The sequence below is a fragment of the Cinclus cinclus genome, chromosome 1, assembly GCF_963662255.1.
Source record: "Cinclus cinclus chromosome 1, bCinCin1.1, whole genome shotgun sequence".
NCBI lineage: Eukaryota > Metazoa > Chordata > Aves > Passeriformes > Cinclidae > Cinclus > Cinclus cinclus.
The window spans coordinates 144,388,903-144,412,349 of record NC_085046.1 but is presented as its reverse complement, the minus strand read 5'-3'; the positions used below and the strand labels follow the sequence as shown (position 1 = coordinate 144,412,349).

Below are 23,447 nucleotides of genomic sequence, written 5' to 3'. Positions count from 1 at the left end.
TTGTTACCACTGCAAAATGAGAATCTTTGGAAGTGGTAAGGGGGCTCAGTGTCCCAGTGCAGCTGGGAATGGGGTACCCAGGGTATGGGGTGGATCCCCAAACTGTGATTGCTGTGATTAAGGAGTGACTGCTGTGCTTGCAGGTTTGCACTGCCAGCAGTGCCCATGGGATGCAGCACTTCCTATACAATGATTGTACTTGGAACTCAGCTCCACGTGCCACAGTCACATGCACAAGGATGTGAATTGGACCAAAGAAGTCTTGAAACATATTTTTATGGTTTGAAGCTCCCATTACCTGCTTAGTGCTAAGATATCTACCCATGCATTTGTAAACTAAATGACCCTTACCAGTAGCCCTTGCACAGCTTGTGCTTCTCCTTCAGTCCAACTATGCCAGGAAATCTGCAGAGGGAGGCATCAGATTTGGCAAAGAGTGATGGGAACAGCAGCCAACTCCATATTAAACTAATTTTTACCTCTGGCAGGGATGGCTTCCTAACAAGTGTTCAGAGGCTGGAACACAGCCCTGAAAAAGCTGCAGGTTGGAGGCGTGAAGGGGCTGCAGAGGGCAAAGTAATGTGTCTGCTACTGCACCAGCTTCCCATTCCTGATGATTACCATCAAAATGCTCAGCAGCTTAGGGAAAAGGAAGAAGTGGCATTAGAAGCAGAGTTGGAGCCAGGGGTGGATGTTACTTTTCTACCTCAAGCACTATAATGGTGAGAATAAGACGGATGCCTGCAGGCTCACTCACCCCTTCCATATCTGCAAAGCAGAGCTGGCAACAGCATGTCATGTGTATGGTGGTATTTGGAGGGATTACAAAAAACAGGGCTGGTTGTGAACAGTTGTCATGGGGGTTGGATAACCCCCTTGTTTTTTGCCATATTCCCTTCCAAGGGGTTCTCCTCCCACAGCAAGTGAACCTCAGTGGGTCAGGAAATAAAAACAGAGGTGATAAGTCCATCTCTGTGACACCTTCCCAAAGAGCTTCAAAAACAGTAAGGAAGCCAGCCTGTGTCAGCTGGGAGGGCTGTGATGTCTGTACATGAATGTGGCAAGAGCTGCTGTCCCAGCAAAGCTGGATGCTGCTGGAACGGGGGTGAACTGTGTCATTCAGTCTGAGGAACAGCAAACCAGTCCTGAAGGATTCTGCTCTTCCTTCCTGGGGGTCTTGGGTGGCAAAAGTTGTGGAGAACAGTGAGGGGTGGATCCTCAGCATCTCTGGAAACTCATACCCCAAACATCTCATGTGGAGTGCCACAAATGGAAGCAGTGAGCGCTTTGGCTGTTATTTGGTGGCTTTTTTTTTTTTTTCTTTCCTAGCACTATTAGGGTTTTTCTTTCTTTGCTTGCTCATCAAGAAGACAGTTCTATTTTCATTTCTTAATTAGCTTGGTATTTTATACTCATTCAAAGATGTCTGGCCAACTTGAAGTAATGTGCAATACCTGCCAAGCCAAAGGCTTTGCACACCAGGACTAGATACCCTGGGAACAGAAGAACATGTGTTCTCACAGAGCTGTATTGTCTGGGCTTGGGGCAGGTATCACCCCCAAGAACCTCACCTGCACAAGGGGCAATGTTGCTGACAGGCATCTGGACATGAAGGAGCTTTATTCGAGCTCAGTACCACTGATGGGGCTGCAAAAACGTCTTTATTTGCTCTGTCTGATAGGAAGTGCTGGGGAACCTGGCCACCAAATGTGCAGCTCAGCTCACCTCCATGGGTTTTGTAAAGTTTTTTCTGAAAGCAAATCCTGATTTTATTCTGCTTGTGTTGAACAAGTTGAGCTGTAAATCATGTTTCACCCCATGGATGGTATTGCAGACCCAGCCCTATTTTTTTGAGTTGGAGAAGGCACCAAAAACATCCAAGGGCTTGTAGGAGTGGGACAAGGGGTAAAGGTTTTAAACTAAAAGTGTTTAGATTCTGACTAGATATAAGGAAGAAATTTTTATGAGGAGGGTGATGAAATCCTGGCACAGGTTTCATCGAGAGAGGTTGTAGATGCCCCATCCCTGGAAACATTCAAGGTTAGGTTGGATGGGGCTCTGAGGAAGCTGATCTTGTTGAAGATGTCCCTGCTCATTGCACAGGAGTTGGACTAGATGACCTTCAAAGGTTCTTTCAAACCCAAACTATTCCATGATTCTAATAAAAGCTATGAGGATAAAGACTCTCTCATTTTTTGTCCTTTGCTACACGGGAGTTTTGTCTCAGTGGGAGGTTGGTTTGATTTAGACCAGCAGAAGTTTGGACATCCCTGTGTGCCTCCTACCCTCCTTGCATGCAGCAGCATGACCCATCTAGGGGTTAATTCCAGCAGTAAGCCCTGTCAGCAGGTCAGTAAACTGCTCCCAGACCCTTCCTGCTCCCTGCTAATCCAGGCAAATCCTCTTTCCCTGTACCTTCTCCTCTTTCTTACCTTGGAGTAAAAAGGTGAGGGTGAAGGAAAGGAAAGAAAGTTATGGAAACACACTTTAACCATTTTGGCAGGTGCATGAGAGCAAAATCAGTCTCCCTGAAGTGCAGCATGGCCCCTGCTGTCCCTGTAGGCTCTGTCCAGATGTCTGTGTGCAGTCTGCCCACTCTACTTGCTCCTCCCCCCATGACTACCTGGACAATGCCATCCCAGGACTTCCCCTATCTTTCCCAGCACAGAGTCATGTCCTGTAATTAAGGCTGAGCTTATTTCCCAGGTTGCCTGTATCAAAAATCAGGGGGCCATTTCCTTCTGGGTTCATTTAGTCATGAGAAAAGGAGGCTGAGGGGAGACTTTCCCTACAACTCTCTGAAATGAGGTGGTAATCTGGTGGGGGTCAGTCTCTTTGCCCAAGTAACAAGATACAGAATGAGAAGGAACAGCCTCACATTGTGTCAGGGTGTTTAGATTGGATATGAAGAACCATTTCTTCACCATAAAGGCTGTTGAGCGTTGGGACAGGCTGCCCAGAGAATTGAGGAAATCACCATCCCTGAAAATGTTCAAACAACATATGGATGTGGCACTGGGGACATGGTTTAATGATGACTGGACAGTACTGGATTAACTGTTGGACTCTGTGATCTCAGAGGTCTTTCCCAGCCTGAGTGATTCTATGATTCTTGCCCCCTGTACTGCTGTGCAAGCCAGGGTGCAGCTTCAGCTCAGTCTCTGCAGGGGGATGCTCTGAGGTGATCCCAAAGAGTTTAATTTTTATTCAGGACAGTGTTTCATCTGAAGGCTGGGCTTTTTTCAGTTTCTTCTTTCAGTCCTGTAAGACTGTTAAATAAGACTTTGGGGAAGCACATCTTTTGCTGCTGTCTTATGATCTGGTGCTGATACCTAATCACTTAAGAGAGGCAAGAGAAGTTTCTTTGCTAGTTGTTTGTGGGGAAAGAGTTAAAAGGTCATCTATATGTGTGACTAGTTAGTACTGCCTTTGCATGGGAGGAAACCTCTCAGCACCTCACCCAGCTGAGCCTCCCACGAGTGTATGAGCAAATGTCCAGGATTAAAGCCAAACCATCTCAGTTTTGGGTGTCAGCCAGGAACTGCACCTCTCCGAGTGGCTCTGAGGGGTGAGCAGTCTTGTCCTTGGCCGCCGTTCTGGCTGGTAGCTTCATGAACAGAAATGACTGCAGATATTTGTAATACTCAGAAAAGATCACTTTGCCTCCGTGTGCAGCGTGCTGTCACTGTGAGCCTCCCTGCCGTGCATCTCTCATTGAGGAAATGAGGGATGCACCAAATATGCCATGCACATAAACCAGAGCAGGGGCAATGAAATTCAGAAGCAAGAAATACAGGAGGCTGCAAAATGAGAACGATTTCCATCAGCTGCAAGTTTGCAAACATCTCAGCAGCAGTGGTGCTGGGAACTGGAAACTTTGAAACTTCATCTTTCAAACAAAGATCCAGCAATACACTGAGGGACAGGAACCCCTGGTAACCATTCTCTTTTCCTAAGGATGTAAACTCCCCAGCAACAGCAATTGCCAAGTACTGGATCATCCCCCTGTAGCTGAGTGTAACACTTCTGGGGCTGAGAAATCACGACTCATGTCAAAGGAAATGAAAAACAATGGTGCCCTTCAGCTGATGCATCTCCTCTATAAGAAGTCATAGGTCAGTTCTCCTCTGAGAATGTCTGAAGTCCAGTTTGTAATGACTTCCTTTTGGATGCAGTCATTATTTTTCAGCGTTCACTTTTTATTTTTGAGTAAGAGAGGCATGGCATGAAAAGATTAAAAACTCACATTACCCTGTTTAAAACCAAGCCAAGCAGAACAGCACATTTCTCAGAGTTTCTTGGTATACACTTATTTGCAAATCTTAGAGAGATTTTAATTAAAAGTTTCTTTTTCCTTTCCTTAATAAAGGCAAAACACAAATAAAAATCTTGTAGCTGCTGATTTTAAAGCAAACTTTTGGACACAAATTGGTGGCTCATTTAAGAGAAAACCCAAAACCCCAGAGCTCTGCTGCCTATGATCACTGGGGACTGTTAGTATTTTACAGTGTGCCCATTAAAACTTGCCAGGAACTTTATTTCTAGAGTGAGTAGTGACATTTTCATAAACTCCATTTTCAAAGTTACCACGAAATTTTTCATTGGAGTGAGAGCAGGATCCCACATTCGTTGCAATAGTCATATGCCCAAAACCTTGCAATCTGAAAGAAAAGCTTCCCTGTCCCACTGAAAATGGAGTGATGATTTGGGGGGCCAAGGATATTGCAGTGAGTGTGGGATCCTGTTCTCAGTGTTTGAATGGGAGGTGTGATCTTGAACCCAAGGACAGAATTTAGCTTTAGATGTTGCCCTGCTGTGGGTTTTGTGCTGACAAAGGGCTCTTACAGTTTTGGTCACTTCAGGACAGGGACACTGAGGCTGAAGCTGAAGTTTCTGACAAACACCAAACCAGCCCATCTAGGACTGCTGTTTGGCTTTTGTTAATGCACAATAAGTTTTGTTTTGTTTGTTTTCTAATGTGTCCCTAACAGGGAAGATGCTGGAAAATATTACTGGAGAAAAGTCAGCAGCCAGGGCTTCCCCATCCTGATTCAATAACCAGGAGCCCAAAGGACAGAGATCTCCCCTCTATCACTCTTTGTCATAGGTAAAAGGGTCAATTCAGGCTGGTGTTTCCACAGCATCTTGCCTGCTACAGTTTGATTTCTAGGTGCATGCTGGCAGCAGTGCAGAGGCCAACACCAAAACAATATTGAATTTGCCACCACTTTCTTGTGTTAAAATTTCTCCTTTTATAAAATTAATGATACCATTTTAGAATTGAAAATTTAAGTACTTAACTAATTGAATCTTCCTCTGCTAATTATTTCTGTGTGGCTAAGTGATATTTTGAATTTCTCTTTGAACAATAAGTCCTTAAATATCCTAGGTTTGCTGGCTAACTTAGCAGACTCCCTGTTTATGTTTTAGCCATCTAAGTAAGACAGGTGGAAAAGATGCCATAGTTGTGTGATTGTGTGTGTTTCTCCAGCATTCAATTATCAGTATCCAAAACCTTAGTACTACCATTTTTAATGCAGTTCAGGATGCCCAGCTGAGTGCTGTATGTGCAGCTCTGATGTATGCAAATCCATTTTGCATGCAGCTCTTGACATATTTTCATATTTAGGATTATGGGAAGCTTTTTGTGTGCCACTTTGATGTATGCTAATCTTTGTTTTCTAAAAACACTTTTAAAAGTCCACACAAGTAGACAATATTTCTTCTTCACTGAAACCCTGTGTTTTTTTCTGTACCCAGGCTCCCACACATTTCAGAGCAAAGCTTCCACCAGTGGTGTGCTGTAGAGCCATATTCATGTGCCCTGCTCTGAGCAGCTGCCTGTATCCATCAGGTATCAGACACAACCTGAGATCTAGCAGTCCTCTGGATAAAAGGCAGCCTGATTCATCAATTTCTTTCTTGACTATCACCTCTGTTGCAGATGCTGAGCAAAATCTGGAATGGGAATCTCCCACATGGAGGCTGGGTGATGCCTGGGCTGGTAGCAAGAGCACCCAGTGCAGTTGGATCCAAATAGGTCAAGTACACCTATTAGGGACATAAGTGATCAATCAATTAAAGTGGTTGCCTAATGGCTTTGTAATTCTAGCTTGTAACACGGTATATTAATTATCAAATGTGTTACTTATATCTTTAATATATTTTATTGTATCATTTACGGACTTCATGTAAACTTTCTGTGGCTGCCAAACTGACCATAATGTGCACAGTATATTAAAAACCTGTAGTATTATTTTGTTCCTGCAAGGTTTGCAGTGGGTGCCAGGTCCAGATTTTGCACAGATGCTAAAACACCTCTGAATTTAATTATGGGTAGTTTGACACCTTTGTAGTACCATAAAGACTAAATATAAATCCCAGGTTAATGAATGAGAAAATCCCTGTGGTGTCATTAAATCTTACCCAGAGTGAACTCAGTCTGCCCAATGAATAAATGTTTAATGCAATGCTGTGTCAGATGGAGCCATCGATTGTGAGAGAAACGCTGTTGGTGTAACAAGGATTCATCAGCTGAGCTCCAGTTAACAGCCCCACAGTGCCAGCAGCTGCTTGGTATTGCTTCAGGGCAGGAATCCCAGCAAAGAGATTCAGAGGTGCTCAGGTGGGCACAGAAACATTTTTCCTAGATTTTCTTAGAGTTTTGGGATTATTGACAATATCATCAATGTCATCATCATTACCATCTAATCTTTCTTGGCATCCGGAATTGTAACGCCATGAGATCCCCTGCAGTGCAGTAATCACTTTCTTAATATCAGAAATTAATGTTCCTCATAACACATTCTTTGAAGTCACAAACAACTGTATTTATATTCACATACATTTCCCTATGGCTTTTACCAAGGAATAGCTTGGTGAATATTTTTGAGCTGGATATTCACAGATGGTGTAGCAAAACACCTGTGGTTGAGTTCCGTTTTGTATTGGGATTGTGTGTAGCCAGATTTTGGTGGTGGGATTGGGGCAACAGGGTTGCCTTCTGTGAGAAGCTGCCAGAAGCTGCCCTCATGTCCAGCACAGGCACCTGGCATCCAGACAGGGCCAACCCACTACACACCTTTAGTTCGGAGTATTCTACAGTCTGAAATAATCCTATATCCTCACCTGTAATCCTATAAAATTCAAACAAATGCAGTTAGAGGATTCACTTTTCAGTAGTTTTATTTTTCATCTGTTTCTACTAATGCTACTATTGTTAATTAGTCACTGTGTTCTTGAATTGCATGAAAATAGTTTTCTTACTGTCTTTGGTGAATTAGCAGGACTTTAAAAGCAATCCATAATCAACCCAACATGAAGCTAAAACCAAAAAGAAGAGGTGAATTATTTTACATTTCTCTTACAAGGAATAAAAGGAGTGCTTTTTATTTGGAGGGTGGTGATGGTGACGGTGTTGTTTTTGTTCTATTTTGAATTACTAAATGTTTTGCTTTCCTTTAATTACCAAAAGTTACACATTTTCCAGAAAAAGCTTTTGCAAAATGAAAAGTAGATTTCTTCATTTAAAATGCTTAAGATCCTTCTTTTTGAATTTTTTTAGTACAGCAAATCAATATTAAAAAAATAGATCTAATTTTGACAAACTGATTTGCAACAAGACAGAAATAAAAATAAATCATGCTTGAGAAACACTTTACCAGCTCCAATTCTAGACCTGTTCCTACCATGAACCACTTAAAAAATCTTCTAGGTGCAAACACACATTGGTGTCCTAGAAATCTCTTTGATAACTCTTCTTTTCCAAGCAAAGGGTAGCAGAGCTTTGATCACAGCCTGCAAATCACGTAATGACATGGGAGGGATGTGGAAGTACAAGGGCAGTCTGTCCACCATGGACTTTGCTATCAAAGTTTGTCAACACGAATCAAACAGCAATTTTTATGTGTCCAGTTGTCTGCTTGGATGTTTTTAAGAAACACTTTGAAGTAGACCAATTCACAGAGATAAAGCAAATAAATTCTAGTGAGCAAGTGAATTTTAGTTTAGAATTTTCACCACAGAATTATTCTTTTCATTGTCCCAGCTTTGGACTCCTGGCATGCAGCCCAAGAAAATCCCATCCCAACCCATGGTGAATGCGGGCCCACCACAGAAAAGCTCTTATCCAGCAGGTTAAACCTATGTATCTGTCCAGCATTGCAAACTACAGGACAAGGAAGGAAACAAGTATTTTTATGAACTTGTTACAATATATTTGCTATTTAAAACATCAATGTGTCTGTAGGAAAGGGGATTTGGAATGCATAAAAGAAAATTAAGTATACCACCAGGGAAACAGAGGTGCCATTTTCTGATTAATGGAGTGTGTGCAAAGATGTAGGGCTCCTCCAAAATTACTTTCTAGCAAGGCAGGGGCTGTGGAAGACATTCTGACCAGCAGCTTATTTTTCCACTGTTGTTTTTCAACACATCCCTGGTTGACCTGGCAGACTCCAGCCTCTTGGCTGTAGATGCTACTGTTCACGATTTGGCTGGACAGTTCTGTCATTCCAGTGCTCCTATTTTGTCCTGAAAATATTTGAACTGAAGATTGAGCCGGAGGAATGGACTATAAACAGGTCAGCAGTAGAGCTGCATGTTAAATTTGAATTCATCAACAAATTCAGGCCTCTCCCAGTTTATCTCATGGTTGTTTCCTGCTATGAAGATGAGGCTGAGTGCTCCCTTGGCACTGTAATGACCTGGAAAACTTAGGACTAAGCTCCTACTGGCAAGCTGTGGTGCATTACCAGTGTGCTTTTCTTCACTGAACCTGGCTTGGTATCAAGCCTGGCTGCAGTAACAAAAGGCCACTATATAAACAGTGACTTACTCACATTATAGTTCCCAGTGGAAATAAATTGGTCATGAGTTTATCTCCACGGTCCCAGACATTCATGTTTCCGAATGATAAGTGATACCCAGGTAAATGGCATCCTTGCAGAGCTGGTGCTACCAGTGGAGGGAGCTGGGCTCTCCCCAACCTTTCCCTTCACCCCAAACCCAGTTTCATTCCTCTCTCAAGGCTGGGAGTCAGGTGCTGTGTGAAGAGATGGTGGTAGGGGACATGATGTTTATCAAATAGGAGGAAATTTTACTGGGATAGTAGAATGGATCATAAGTATTTTTACTTCTTAGAATCACAGAATTAGAACTGGAGTTTGGGTTGGAAAGGACCCTTAAAGATCATCTAGTCCAACAGGGCCCCTCTGCCATGGGCAGGGACATCTTCAGCTAGATCATTTTGTTCAGAGTCCCATCCAACCTGGTCTCCAACACCTTTCAGGGATGGGCATCCATCACCCTACTGGGAAACCTGTTCCAGTGTTCCACCATTCTTGCTGTAAAAAATCCTACCTTGTATCTAGTATAAATTTACCATTTTTTTTTTTAATCATTCTGCCTTATCATGTCACTTCAGGCTCTACTGAAGAGTCTCTCTCTACCTTTCTTAAACTCCCTTTCGGCACTGGGAAACTGCTCCGAGGTTTCCCCAGAGACTTCTCTTTTCCAGGCTGAACAAACTCAGCTCTCTCAGCCTGTTCTTTACAGGAGAGGTCCTTCTCCTCATATCTGCTCTCAATCTTTTCACTCCCTTGCCTGTATTGACACATGGGGTTGCCCTTGCTGAACCTCATGAAGGAGATTTTGGAGCCAGATAATATTTTACGGTGTTTGCAATCGCATTCAAAGCAAAATTTCCCCCTTGGCCTCACGTCATGAGTACAGAACGTAGCCCATAGAGGACAGCACAATTAATCCTAGGTATTAACTCTGTTTTCTCCAGCCTTTTCAGGAGTGAACTCTTGGAATGCAAGGGAGGAGGATGTGGTGGAGGAAGAAATGTCTTCACCATGATGGGAGGTTGCAGGGATGGCAGTTCTCTGCACCCAGTGATAAAGACAGACTCATGACCTTTCCAAGCTAGATCCTCCTGCCCTTTCTTCAAACACTGTAAGGGAGTTTTCATTTCCAGACCACTCAGCAGCAAGCCTGATAAAGTCTGCCAAGATAAATACTTATTTTGGGGCAACAGAATGAAAATTACCCGCCCAGGTTTCTGTTGGTCCCATACACATCTTGCACAAAAAGGTGCTTGCTTACCCTGACCATGCAGACCTGTTACACATGTAGGCAGGGCAGGATGTGTCACAATACCAGGGAGATTCCCTACTGACCTGGCCAGCCCCAGCCTGCTGCCAAACTGCTCACTGATAAGGCACAAAGGAGTAATGATTTTTTTTATTCAGATCATTGGCACCTAAAATGCTGTGCAGGTTATGCTCTATAAACCATCTCCAGTTTTTCTTCTACTCACTATGATGGATGAAACATTGCCCAATAGCGGGCTTCACATTCAAGAAACACAGAGGAGCTGCTGCATTCAAATTTTTCTGAAGCTACTTTCTCTCATGGCTTATATGTTCCTGAATGCTTTTGTTTTCCAGGTAGTGTTGATATTATTTGTTAGAGTTGCTTGGAGTGAACATTATAATAAATTGAGAGCAATATACTAACACCTTGCCTGATTTCAATGCTGCAATGCCATTTGACAGTGGCCATCAAACAGATTTATGCCTCTCAGCATGGTCAGTAATGGGGTAGAAGAGTTACAGATCATTTTCTCCCTAATTAAATGGCAGGTGAGACTTGGATCTGCCTTTCTGTCTGTGAGCACACAGGACAGCAGCACACATGCCATCTCTGTGAGGATGTAATGATGGACCTGAGAAAGGAGCCGGCAAGCTCTGAGAGACAAAACACAAGCTGATTTTAATTAATCATAGAGTGGTTTGTGTTGGTGGGGGACTTTAGAGATCATCTAGTTCCAAGTCCCCTCTGCTGTGGGCAGGGACACCTTCCACTAGACCATGTTGCTCAGCATCCGAGTCAGACTGGCCTTGAACACTTCTAGGGATCAGGAATTATGAGGAATCCATAATGTAATTAAGGGATGGATGGATGGATGGATGGATGGATGGATGGATGGATGGATGGATGGATGGAAGGAAGGAAGAAGGGAAAGGGATGTGGCAGCTTGTGCTTTTCCAAAATTGTGTCATGTGGTGTCTTTTGGTGCCCTATAAGGGCAGGGCTCACCTTTGCCAAGGTCACCATCAAACAGGCTGAAGTGGCAGAGGCTGTGCTGGGGCACAGGCAGGACCTCGTCGTGTCTCCATGAGACCTCCAGTGCTTGGTGAGACTGATCTGCTGGAGCTGAAGGACAAAGACCAGAGGTCTCACAGGGGTCCCAGCATCACCTGGTTAAGATCCATGCTCACTCCCTGTGCTCAGCTCTGCCTGTCTGTCCTGTAATTCAAATTCTGTCTCATGTAGCAAAAACTCAGAGGTCTCTGGTGAGGTGTCAGACCAATGAAGTGTTTCTTTCTAAATGCCAGCCAGCTCCGGTCAGGGGGAGGCAGGCAGTGATGAGCCAGGGTAGGGCAGACAAGCCTGTGGTTTGGAGTGAAACAGTTCCTTCCATTGTTTCTCTCTAGGCCTAGCAAAGACCTGGGGTGTGAATTTATGTGTGTTTTTCCAGGGACGTGCTTTTTGTTGCCCTAGAACAACATCTTTCATGGCTGCTCTGGGCCCTTGTGGGTACAGTAAGGCAAGATTTAACCTCCCATCTTCTCCCAGGCCAGGGCTTTGAGACCAAGGGTAGCTCGAGTAGTTACTCACAAGAAGTGTGGACAGGAAAAATGTCCCCAAATGGCAGAAAGGATGCTTAGGGACATACTGTCGGTGTTGCCAAATTTATAACAGTATAGCTGACAGTGGCTTAGCTGAGAAACTACCTAATCTCTGTAGGTTTTACAGGGCAGGGATCTGAGCTGTGCTTCTGAAAATGAGCGCTTGCAGTTCTTCTGCTGAGGCCTTTCTAGCACAGCACATCCTCTTGAAGTCAAAATTGCAGCAAATCTTGAACTTGCTCCTTCAAGTGTAAAGTTTCCAACTGTAAAATACTGTGGGATGTCCAAGGGTTGTGTGATGGCCACCATCAGTCATGAGAAAGCTGCAGCAGGTCACACTGTCCTTTCCCAGATTCCAACAGGGCAGGTGGATATGTGAGTTTTGAGTCTAAAGGATTTTGGGGCCTTTGAGCTTCAAGCCCTGCATGGAGCACTGGCAATGTCTCTGTGCTGGGATGCTGTTGTTCCCTGTATTCTTTGTGCTCTTTTGCCTGACATACTGTGTCTGGAAAATGCTGGCAACTTCAACTAGACAGTGTGTTTCACACCAGGGTTTTAATGTGAGTTACAGACCAGAAAAGATGGTTCCTGAGCCATCAACATCTAACATGAGATAAAAAAGATCTTAACATGGTGTTGGTACAAAGTACTTTTTTGCTAGGAAAGTAGGCATCAAAAAAGGGCCAAACACCAATCAATGTACTGAGACATTTACAGTGTGGGGGGATGAGTAGTAGTAATATGGTGATTTTCTTTCTCAATGTTTTTTCAGTATTTTTTTCTTCATGCATTTTGTCTAAGGCCCATCGATTAAAAGAAATTTAAAAAAAAATAATTAACCTTTACGCTAGTATTGTGTGGCTGACCACAAGACCTTGTGTAATGCCCAAATGCCCTTCCCCTGCACCCCATAAGCTGTCCCGTGCCCAGGGCAGCAACCTATCTCAGTCCCAAAGGCAGAGGTGACTCACCTGGGTGAGTTTCATGCCTCAGGCTGAGGCTGTGCTGGGCCAGCCCTGGGAGGGATGCAGACAAGGTGCCCCTTCTTTGAGTTCTTGTTTCAGGTTCCCACCTGCCTTGTGCCCCTGGGCTCCTTTGGGCTGCTGCAGTTGGTGGCTCCTGGGATGGGCCTGGGAGCAGCTGGAGCAGGGAATTATTTTTCTTTCTGTTTCCTCTGTGGGAGATGTGTCCAGATTTGCTTTGTGTGCAGATGAGCTTTTGTCAGAGAGCCTGACAAGTGCAGTGAGAATACATTGCATTTGTACGTGGATTTGTAAAAAAAAATATTTTCTTAAGGTGTTAAGAATTGCTTTATATTAGTTCATTGAACCAAAGTGTTTTCATCTTTGTTAATTACCAGACTGGCAGGGGAGCAGGGACATTCTTCAGATTGCGAGTTTACAATGCAAATAAAGTCTACCTTGGAGGAGGAAGAAAAAAAACAATAAAAAAATGCCCTTTCTTTTTTCTAAAATGTGAGAACACAATGACGACAATCACAATTGACTGATCCTGGTATCTTTTGCAATGTAAGATGTAGACAGAAGATTAAACTTAACTCTCACTTTTGACCATTTAATTCCCCTGGACCCACTTCTACACTCAGGACAGGGTTTGGAGGAACTTGTCTCTTCTTCTGAACCTGCCTCTCTGGTCTTCCTGGGACATGGCCCTTTGCATTTTCCCTGCACTGCACATCACTGGGTATTACCAGCATAAATAAACTGTCCCAGGGTGCACAAAGGTGCTTTACATGGGGATAATGACATTGGCTGAAAGAGAAGAGAGTGGGAAGGTAGCAGGCAAAATCCAGACCAGAAATAAGACCTTAAGCACCCAATCACTTAAGGTAGCTTAACCTGCTGCTGGCATGGGCTGAGCTGGGATCTCTGGGCATAGGCACAGCTGCAGACATGCAGCATTAAGCTCTGCTTATCTCTCAGGGGACTATAGCTGGGAGAGGGCTGGGCACTAAATCTCCCTACCTTAAGTCCCCAGAAATTGTTTCTGAGTCTGAGGCCAAAATAGCCTGTTCACAGATGTGCTAATACCGAGGTCATGCCAGGGATGGTGACAAGGACTGTGACTGGTATCATGCTACTTACTTGTAATGGCTTAATTTAACTATCACAGGTAGTATTCAGAGGTGAAATATTCCCAACAGCTGGGGTTGGCATCCCTGCATGGTTTCCCACATCAGTCCCTGAGCTTCCACTTCCCAGCACCTTGGTGAATCCTATGGAAACATTTTTGCAAAGATTTATGCATCTTGTATGAGCAGAGGGAGGGAGGCAGACAAAGGGATAGTCTGAGATGTGGTAGAAGATGCTGTGAAGAATAAAAGTAGTGATGACTGGGTAGGATCTTCCAGGTGTTTTAAGAAAGAAGAAGAAGAAGCAAAAAAAAAAGCTCCAAATCACACTGAACTCAAAAAAAAGATTTTACATTCATTTTGGTCATCCTTTTTCTCAAGCCCTAAATCAAATACATATATTTGGACCCTTTCTATCAACACAGATAGATAGATACATATATATATTTGTATGTGATATATGTGTGTGTGTATATTTTTGTATATTTATCTATCAAAAGGAAGCATGAACATCCAGAGGAAACCATAAGTAATAAGAATTAAAATAGAGTATCCAGTATTCATATCCACAACGGAAAAGGTCCTTAGGAACTCTGGTTTCTCACCTTCTCATCGCATGCTAAAAGACAATGATGAGGAATTTGCAGAGATTATAGGTCACTGTGTAAACACTGTTTTGGGTTTGGGTTTTTTCCTCCCCATGTTATAAATATCAATTTAACCTTAACTGAGTTACAATAAATAAATAAGTAAATCTGGTGAAATGGGTGCTTGTTTTGGAGGCCAGAACTGTTTTATCAACAATATTCCATTTTATAGGCTTTCCCAAGAAATGCTGGATAATCTCCCTCCCTTCTTCTCTTAAAAATATAACAGAAGTGCAGGAGCTGTATTTACAGATACTGACTCGGCCCAGCGCTGACAGCAGTGGGGGTTTGACCTGCCAGCATTACAGCTCCTGAATTATCCACTCAATAAATGGAAAATCAATTTGCTTCTGGGATTCAGCATGTTTTCGGGGTTGTTAGAGGCTGTGTTTTTGTTTAGACTCACAGCTACATCCGGGCTATGAAAGCAAACGTGTTGGGGCTGTTCTGCAGCAAAGAGAGCAGCTGGTGTGGATGGGGCTGTGCACTGGGGCTGTTCTCCTGAGCTCCCTTTCTGACTCTCCAAGTCACAGTGGCAACATCCCCATCGCATCTCTAATGTTGGGATTCCTGAATTTTACCCGGGAATACTTCAGAAGATTTCTGGTTAGTGTAAAAACTTCCCTCTGCAGCATTAAAGTGAATGCAGAAGGGTTCTCTGATTTACTGGTGCAAGGAGCCCAAGCAGATGGGGTTAATAAAGCCCTTTGTTATCTAGCCTGACCCACTTGTCTGCCCTTGAGCTCCTATAAATGCCTGTGGAGGGGCCAGACTTAAAATAAATCTCGAGGCATTTGGCAAACAGCAGCTAATTGAAGGGCACATGCTGCTCATCACGTGCTGAGGAGGAGAAACCTGGGGCAAAGGCTTAAAACCAAGGTCTGAGGCTCCTGTTTTTGGAAATGGCTGTATGGGACTCTCTAAATATTTACACACCACCTCTAAAATCCAAGCTTTTTCCAAGGTGCTGTGTCAAACCCCTTGGAAAAGCTGTTTGGCTTGGGGCAGCTCCTTGCAGATCCCCAGGAGAGGAGCCAGCAGGAAAGCTGGGGATGCTGCAGCTGCACTTCCCTCCTGTCTGGAAAAACAGCACATTTGGGTGATGCAGTGAGGAGGGTCCTGCATCAACGCCATGCACAGAATGGGTTAAAATGATGAGGTTTCATGGTAACAGTTGCAGTTTTGCTGGCAGTGAATGAGACTTCTCTTGCTGGGCTTTCACTTGTTCATAAATTGCACGTATTCTGACATGGTTGCTCATCTGAATTTTCCTACCTTAAAAAAAAAATTAAAAAAAAATTTAAAAAATACAATAAAAAAATACACTCCCCAAAAAACAAACCAAAAAAAAAATACCACATGAGTGTTATTTAAGAATGGCACTTTTGGGACTTTTTGTAAACATCTGAAGTTTTATAAACAACATGTTTTTCTTCCCACAAAACAATGCCTATCCCACAATGCCATTCCCACAAAACACAATGGGATGAACAAATTCATTTTATGACCTTTTAAAAACTTGTTTAAATCACTGCTGCCACGTAGGGAACACTAGGAGAGGAAAGGAAAACAGCTCTGGGTCCCTCTGTACCTCCAAATCAGTTCTGTGCCTCTCTGCCTAGGTTGGGGTCAAGCTGCTATCACCTGTTTTCCTTGACAGAAAAAAGAGCAATTTTCGGTGTGAAACAAATGCCATTTATACCTTGATTTCCCCTGTTTGTCCCAGGACATATGAGCTGGTTTTGCTTGGCTTTCTCTAATCACAAATCTAATCCCAATCCTTAAGAAATTAAAATGGCTGGGGAAGGAAAAAGAACTGATGCATCTTCCTCCCTATCCTGCTCCTCCCTCCTTTGCTGGATGCTTGTTGTTGGGCTGCTCTAAGTTATGAATACTTTGCTGGTATCTTTTGGCTATCAAGGTCAGCCTGAAGGAGGGAGGTGAGTCATTGTCATTCAAATAGCTACAAACTGTAATTCAAATAAGGCCAGAGCAGAGTCAGGAGGCTGACTCAATACAAGGAGACTCAATGTCCTCAGGTCTATGCTCTGCCCTTTCCAAAATTTCACCCTCACACTCCTCAGTGTGCAAATACCTGAGCATAACTTGAAGCCAGGGCTGCTGTTTTGAGGGGTCTGACTTATCAGAAGTTCTGGGATGGGGAGGGAAAAGCAGAGAAATTCGGTTGAGAGGAATAAAAAATAAAAAAAACTGACCACTTTTTTTTTCTTTTTCTGTCTGTGTGTCTTTAGGTTGCAAACTTCTCTCCATGGCTTAAATTAATATCAGAGCATGTCTCTCTGATGGAATGTACAACCCCAGATGATCTGATCCTTCAAGAACTAAATTCCAAGAATATAAGAATGCTTGTTTTAATGAATTGCTTGCTCTCACACACAAAACCTGAGTTTTAATTTCTGTATGCAGAAAGGAAAGGGTCTGTCTTCAGCAAGCCTCCACCAGGAGAGATTAGCAACAGAACACAGAGAGGTGGAAGGAACTTCAGAGCGCTGTGAGGAGGTGAAAGGAAATACCCAGCTTGTCCTTTTTTAAGCCCATTAGGGGAAGATGAAGATTCTCCCTTATGGCTGGAAGTAGTGGAGTCAATCTGTACAGCCTAAGCCTGGGGTGGTAACTGGCAAGCACCTGCTGCAGCTTTTCCTTTTTACCTTACTTTGGACCCTGTGTTGTGGGGGCAGAACCCAAGGGGCAAAGATGGTTGTGGTAAGGAGGAGGAATGTGAAAATGTTCACCTTCGCCTTTCTGCTCATCACAGTGACATCATTTCTGCTGAACTACACACACCAGGTGACCACGACCACCTGGGATCCCAGACATCTCGTTGTGCAGTTTTCTGAACATGTCCAAAAACTCTTCAAGTACCCCAGGAGACCTTGCAGCTGTCACACGTGCATTTCAGAGCTGGGACATTCCCTCTGGTTTGATCAGAGATTTAACTCAACTATGCAACCTTTCCTGACCTCACAAAATGCCTTGATCCCAGAAGACAGCTACAGGTGGTGGCTGGTAAGTGGGGGGTATGGATACAGCCCGGACTTTGGGTGATGGTGTCAGGCTTCCAGGGATGCCAAGAACATGGAAAGAAATGTTTTCTGCCCAAAGCATTTGCTGTCTCAGCTGACAAGGCAGAGGTGGAAGGAAGTAGGTGTTTGTGCTGCTGTTTAGCTCGGAGGGCCTTGGAGTGCACATTCACTTGCTCCAAGCTAGAGAAGTCCATGACAGAGTTAGGTGGTACTTCCAGAATTTGCAAATGTCAATACTGTCATTTTCTCCCTTCTCTTCCAAAGGCCAGGCTTTGTAACCCCTCTGTTTCTGCTTCAGGTGAGCTTCTTGCCATTCATGAAGGTGGATAATCAAACTAATTGTGAAGTGTGCAATTCCCCCAGGGCTCTCCCTACCACAAAATAAGTAGCAGGATTAAATAAGAAATTAATAATTCCATGCATATGAGAACATTCTCTGTTGTGGCTGATGGTGTAAAACAGATCTGGAAAGCTCACAGGTGTCTGTGGGTCACTTGGAAGGAACAGCCCCAAGTGTATCCTTGAGCAGGGTGGTGCAGCTACCCTTGATCCAAGCATCATGAAAGCAAGTGGATGCCTTGTTCATAAAGCACAGAAGGGAAAAAGATGCATCCTGTTGTTTTGCCTAACGAAAGCCCCTTTTATGCTCTCTTGAAACAAGACATCAGTTGTTTGATTTACTCATGGCTATGCTGCCAAGGTGCAGAAGTGCAGGTTCTGCTGCAACAAGTCCAGTGAAATCACAGTTTCATTGCAATTGTTTTACCCCTCTTCTGGAAAAACAGTCCCCTGTGCCTTTCTTTGAACATACAACAGCCTGCAACTTGGTGTCTTTCAGCAAGCACAACCCTTGTTGAATGCTGGGCTCTCAGGCCTTCTCTGGTGCCCTGAAGGGGCCTGTCCAACAGGCATCCACTATTGCAGTGGGGACATTTGGGATTTAGAGGGGTTGTCAGTGCTGTGGGAATGAGGCTGTATTGGATTTATCGCTTCTCACTCCACTGGATGTTGCATTTAGTGTTGAGAAATAAATGGCACAGAACTCTGGCATCTTTAATTGTTGTGTAAATAATATAAATGTTTTATGATGAGGCCTCTTTTTTGCAATGATCCTCAAGTACTCCAGGTGCTGTATATTTTCACCTGCCCCTTGGGCATAACCAGCACAGCCATGACTTTGATTTCCCATTGCTTGTGTTTTTTCTTGCAATTTCCAGACACTTTTCCTTCTGTTCCTTCTGTTTGTTGGCTGGACTTTGCTGGAGCCTTGAGAAGGGAAGATGGCAAGCTCAGGTCCTTGCCCTTGCCCTGGCTTGAGGTTTCACCAGGGAGTTGGGCTGATCTAACAACTGGCAGTTTTCAAAGGAGTGGACATAGCCCAGACTGAGCTCAGTAATGAGAGGATGAGGTTACTCATGGACACCATGAGCAAAGCCACTCTGTATTCTGCACTCAGAACTTACTGATTTAAGCATGAGGTCTGAGCACATTCTCTCTTAGGAAAAAAAAATAAAAATAAGAAAAAGCTTGGGACTCTACAGAAGTCTGAATATGTAATGTTTCTTTTTGTAGTGGGACAGAAAAAAAAAAAAGGAAAGAAAAAAAATAAGCAGTGCTGCCTCAATTTACAGAATCAATTAGGTTGGAAAAGACCTCTGAGATCATCAAGTCCAACCAAGGTGTCTGAACCCCACCTTGTCCACCAAACCAGGGCACCAAGTGCCACATCCAGCCTTTCCTTTCCTTAAACACTTCCAGGGATGGTCACTCCAGCACCTCCCTGGGCAGCCCATTCCAATGTCTCATCCCCCTTTCTGTGAAGAAATTCCTTCTAATGTCCAACTTAAACCTCCCTAACCATAGTTTTAGACTGTGTCCTCTTGTCCTGCTGCCAGTTCCGTGGGAGAAGAGACTGACCCCCACCTGGCCACCACCTCCTTTCAGGTGGTTGCATAGTGACAAGGTCACTCCTGAGCCTCCTTTTCTCCAGGCTAAACAACCCCAAATCCCTCAGCCTCAGTCATCTCATAGGACTTGTGCTCCAGACCCTTCACCACCTTTGTTGCATTCTCTGGTCATGCTCCAGCACCTCAGTGTCCTTCTGGAAGTGAGAGGCCCAGAACAGGATGAAGCACTCAAGGTGTGGCCTCACCAGTGCGTTAAAAATTCAGCTCAACCTGAAATAGATTCTTTCAGAGGAAGTTTGTTTCTTTTTTCAGCAAAATGAAAAAAATAAACAAAACAAACAGACTTTCAGAACAGCTGAAGGTCTCCCCTCCCCGTCCCAAACAAAAGCTGTGAATTAATTTTCAGGGCTGTCTAACCATGTTTCAGTGTTTTCTTTTTTTTTCTTTTTTTTTTTTTTTTATATTCAGATGAAGTTCAAAGGGAATACACCACTTCAGAATACAAAATCAAAGCCATTTTTTTCAGATGTTAAAAATAAATCACCTAAAATTCCTTTTTCAGTCATCAACCAGGATGCGTGAAATATTTTGATGGCCCCCATAACTGCATTGTTTGTTGGAATATATTGGAAGTTTTTACTTACTGTAAGTCTTGCCTTAATGTGTAATAGATGGAGGAAGAGCCCTGACTCCTCTGAAAGATGGTTTTGGGTAAACCCCAGGCATGATGTGGCCTCACCTCCTCATTGCAACTGATTCCTTATGTACATGTTGCTTTGGGTAAGCTTTTCCAAGACAGTGTCATTTCTTCAGTAAATAATTCCCAGGTGCATCCTGAGGGCAACTCCCTTTTCACTGTTCATTTTCAGGCTCATCTTCAAAGCAATTCTGAGATTTCAGCCAGTCTTTAAGAAAACATTGCTCATGGCCATGAGCGACTCAGTAATTTGTGACTTTTTACTATATTTGTACATAGAAAGGAAGTATGAGGAAACATGAGATTGCTCAAACTTCTTTTTGGCAGGGAGAATGAGTGTGTGTTCACTCTCAGGAACTGATTTCAGACAGTGTGTCTGTTTTTGTTGAGCTGTAACTGAGGCTCTGAGATGCACTGGAACTCTTTATTACATGGCTGTGACTGGCCTGCCATGGGGAGACCCGTGTGATGTGCTGCCCTAAAAGCAGGCAGAGTCCTTCCGTGTCCACAAACTCAGTCTGCCCTCCCTCCCTCTTAACCCTGTTGCTGTAGATGTGAATGAGTGCTATTCATCCAAACAGTCCTGCAGTATTAGTATCCCTCCAGTACTAGGGCAGTGAGGACTGATTGCAGAGATTCATGACCAGTGTTGGAGACAATGGGACATTTGGGACCAAAGAGTGGGGTGGTTTCCCTTACTTACAGCTCTTCCCATGGCTGCCAGGCTGCTACATGGTTTATTTGGAGAATAATTTGAACACTTTCTGCATGGTAGGATGTGACCTTTAGAAGGAAGTATTCCTGCTTGCTCTAAATGAAATTGTTTGTGTATACTGGACTTAGTGCTACCACCTGTGCAGGTGGGAAGGAGCAGGGGAGAAGTCAGTGCCACCATCAGTCAGTGGCTCATCTTGCTGCATGGGGCAGGTCTGCTCCAGAGAAAGTCCCTGTAAATAGCTGGCTGTTTCTTTCTTCATGGAAACAAGGGAGATGTTGTCAGGACTGTTCCCTGCTTCTCATTTGCTTAAATATACACAGCTGATAAAGTGTCCCTTCATTATTTTAGTTGGGTAGCAAATAATGGCCCAAATTCTCCTCCCGTGTACACCCCTGCAGCTGCTCTGTACTTTTTGTGACTTAAAGTTGAATTGGAATCCTCTACACTCAGGGAGGATCTGGGCATTAATAACACTTCAGACTATGAACATTCTGTAATAAATTCCTTCCTTCCTCCCTCCCTTTTCTCCCTCTCACCCTTCCTGTCTCTTGCCTCTTCTCTCTCTTTCTCCTCTGCCTTCCCTCAGCTTATGCTTAGGGGCTGTGAAAGTGTTTTTGCAATGTGGCACCTGGTGTTACATGATACATTCCTTTCTGTTTATCTTTTCTTCCCCACCTCCCTGAGCTGGTTCACCTGCAAGCTTTCCATTGTTTTACCATGACACAAATGCTGTGGATGTTCTCAGTAAATTTAGTAACCCATACAAAAGGAAACATGGCAAGAATTACATGTTGTAACAAAGCACAACATTTATTTATCGTTTTCTTGTTTTGTTCTAAGGGGAAGCATTGTTCTTGGTGGTCAGAAAGTATGAAAAATAGATCAGAACCTGCTGTTCTAAACCCAGATGTTGAAGTTGATGGACTGAAGTTGTGATAAGTAAATTTAGGCTCAGTTTCCTGGCAATCTTCTCTGTAGCTCATTGTTTATAAACTATCATGTTATAAGAACTTTTATCTCAAATCTTATGATGTGTGAGGGTTTTGCCTTTTCTTTAGAAGAAAGCTCAGATCTTGGGGCCATATTATTAGCAAATCTAAAAGAAAATCTTAAACTCATTATGTTTGTAGGAAAAATGTAATATAAAAATTAAAAATTTGCTTTCAGCCAGTGAACAAAGGGGTATTCCCACCCAACAAACATGCTGGGGAAGTTGGGGCAGCTGCACTAATTTTTAAAGCAGCAGCAGAGCTACTTGGCACCTGAGTCATGCATTTTGCATGCTCTCTGAGGAAAATGTGTCCAAATACTTTGATCACCAGAAGCTTCCTTTGAAACTGGGTTGCTGTCTGTGACACTTTGAAAGCAATACCGAGGGCTCAGCACTTTGAAGGTAGCGTGTAGCTACCAGATCACTGCAGAAGGTGGTACCAAATCCCAAATCCAAGCCAGGCCCTAGGCTCTGGTCCCAGTGCCTGCCCAGTCCCACCCAGTCCCACCTGCAGTTGAGCTGTTTGGCTGTCAGTGTGACATTTAGATCAGATTGGGCATATGGGAAGAACCTGACTGTGGGCCACCTCTTACCCTTACTGGCAGCCCCCACACAAGTCCAGCTGGGCTGGAGCTGCTCCTCCTATGGTGAGGACAGATGGATGTGAAGGCAGTCCAAGCTCACAGGTCTCTCTCAGCATGAGGGTCAGAGTAGTGTAGAGGTGACCCATACCAACCATGGAAGTCAGTAATTGTACAACTCAGCATATTATTGTGTGTTATTTACAAAATATATGCAGGTATATAATTATATTTGACAAGGTAAATTTTTTGACTGCACAGATCATTAAACAAACCCCAAACTCTTGACAGCTCCTCAATTCTTCCCCTTCAACTCTTAGATGCATAGCAATTAAATGACTTTAAGTATAACATGAATAAAGCCATATTTTCCAGATCAAAGAGGCATTTTTTAAATTGATGATTTCCTTTTAAGCTCTCCTTGAGTCTGTAGAACAGAGATTACCTGGATTTGCCCCACCAGACTGTTGCTAAGATTAATCGTGTAGCTGGGAAGTGTTGCATGAGTGTTAATGCCACCAAACTGCAGCAGTGAGACAATTAGTTGCTGTGGAAAAGAGCTTCTTACAGGGCTTTATTCATTCTTTTTCTTTTAAAAACAGTTTAAAAAAAATTAGAAAAGCCACAAACCCCAGTACTGCTCCCCAAGATAAGAAGGATGTGGATGTCTTGGAGCAAGTCCAGAGGAGGCCAGGAAGATACTGGGAACACCTTTCTTTTAAAGACAGACTGAGAGGATTGTGGTTGTTGAACCTGGAGAAGGCTCTGGGGAAACTTTATTCCTAGCTTTCAATATCTAAAGGGGCTACAAGAGAGCTGGACAGGGACTTTTCACAAGGGCATGTGCTGGTAGGACAAGGGGGAATGGCTTTAACCTGGAAGCGGGCAGATTTAAGATTAGTTATTAGGAAGAAATTCTTTCCTTTGAGGATGGTGAAGCACTGGCACATGTTGCCCAGAAATTGGATGCCCCATCCTTGGTAGTTTTCAAGGCCACGTTGGATGGGGCTTGGAGCAACCTGGTCTGATGGGACCAGTCCCTGCCCATGGCAGGGATGTTGGAATGATATGATT

General features: G+C 43.7%; 1 protein-coding gene across 1 annotated transcript in view; it reads left to right on the top strand.

Moving 5' to 3' along the window:
* ST3GAL1 (ST3 beta-galactoside alpha-2,3-sialyltransferase 1) overlaps positions 1–23,447 on the top strand; it is a 76,583-nt gene that overhangs the window by 34,264 nt on the left and 18,872 nt on the right. Inside the window, exon 2 of the mRNA XM_062491858.1 lies at positions 16,688–17,462. Within this exon, the coding sequence (XP_062347842.1) occupies positions 17,151–17,462 (312 nt within the window). The 5' untranslated portion in view covers positions 16,688–17,150. The remainder of the gene's footprint in view (positions 1–16,687; positions 17,463–23,447) is intronic.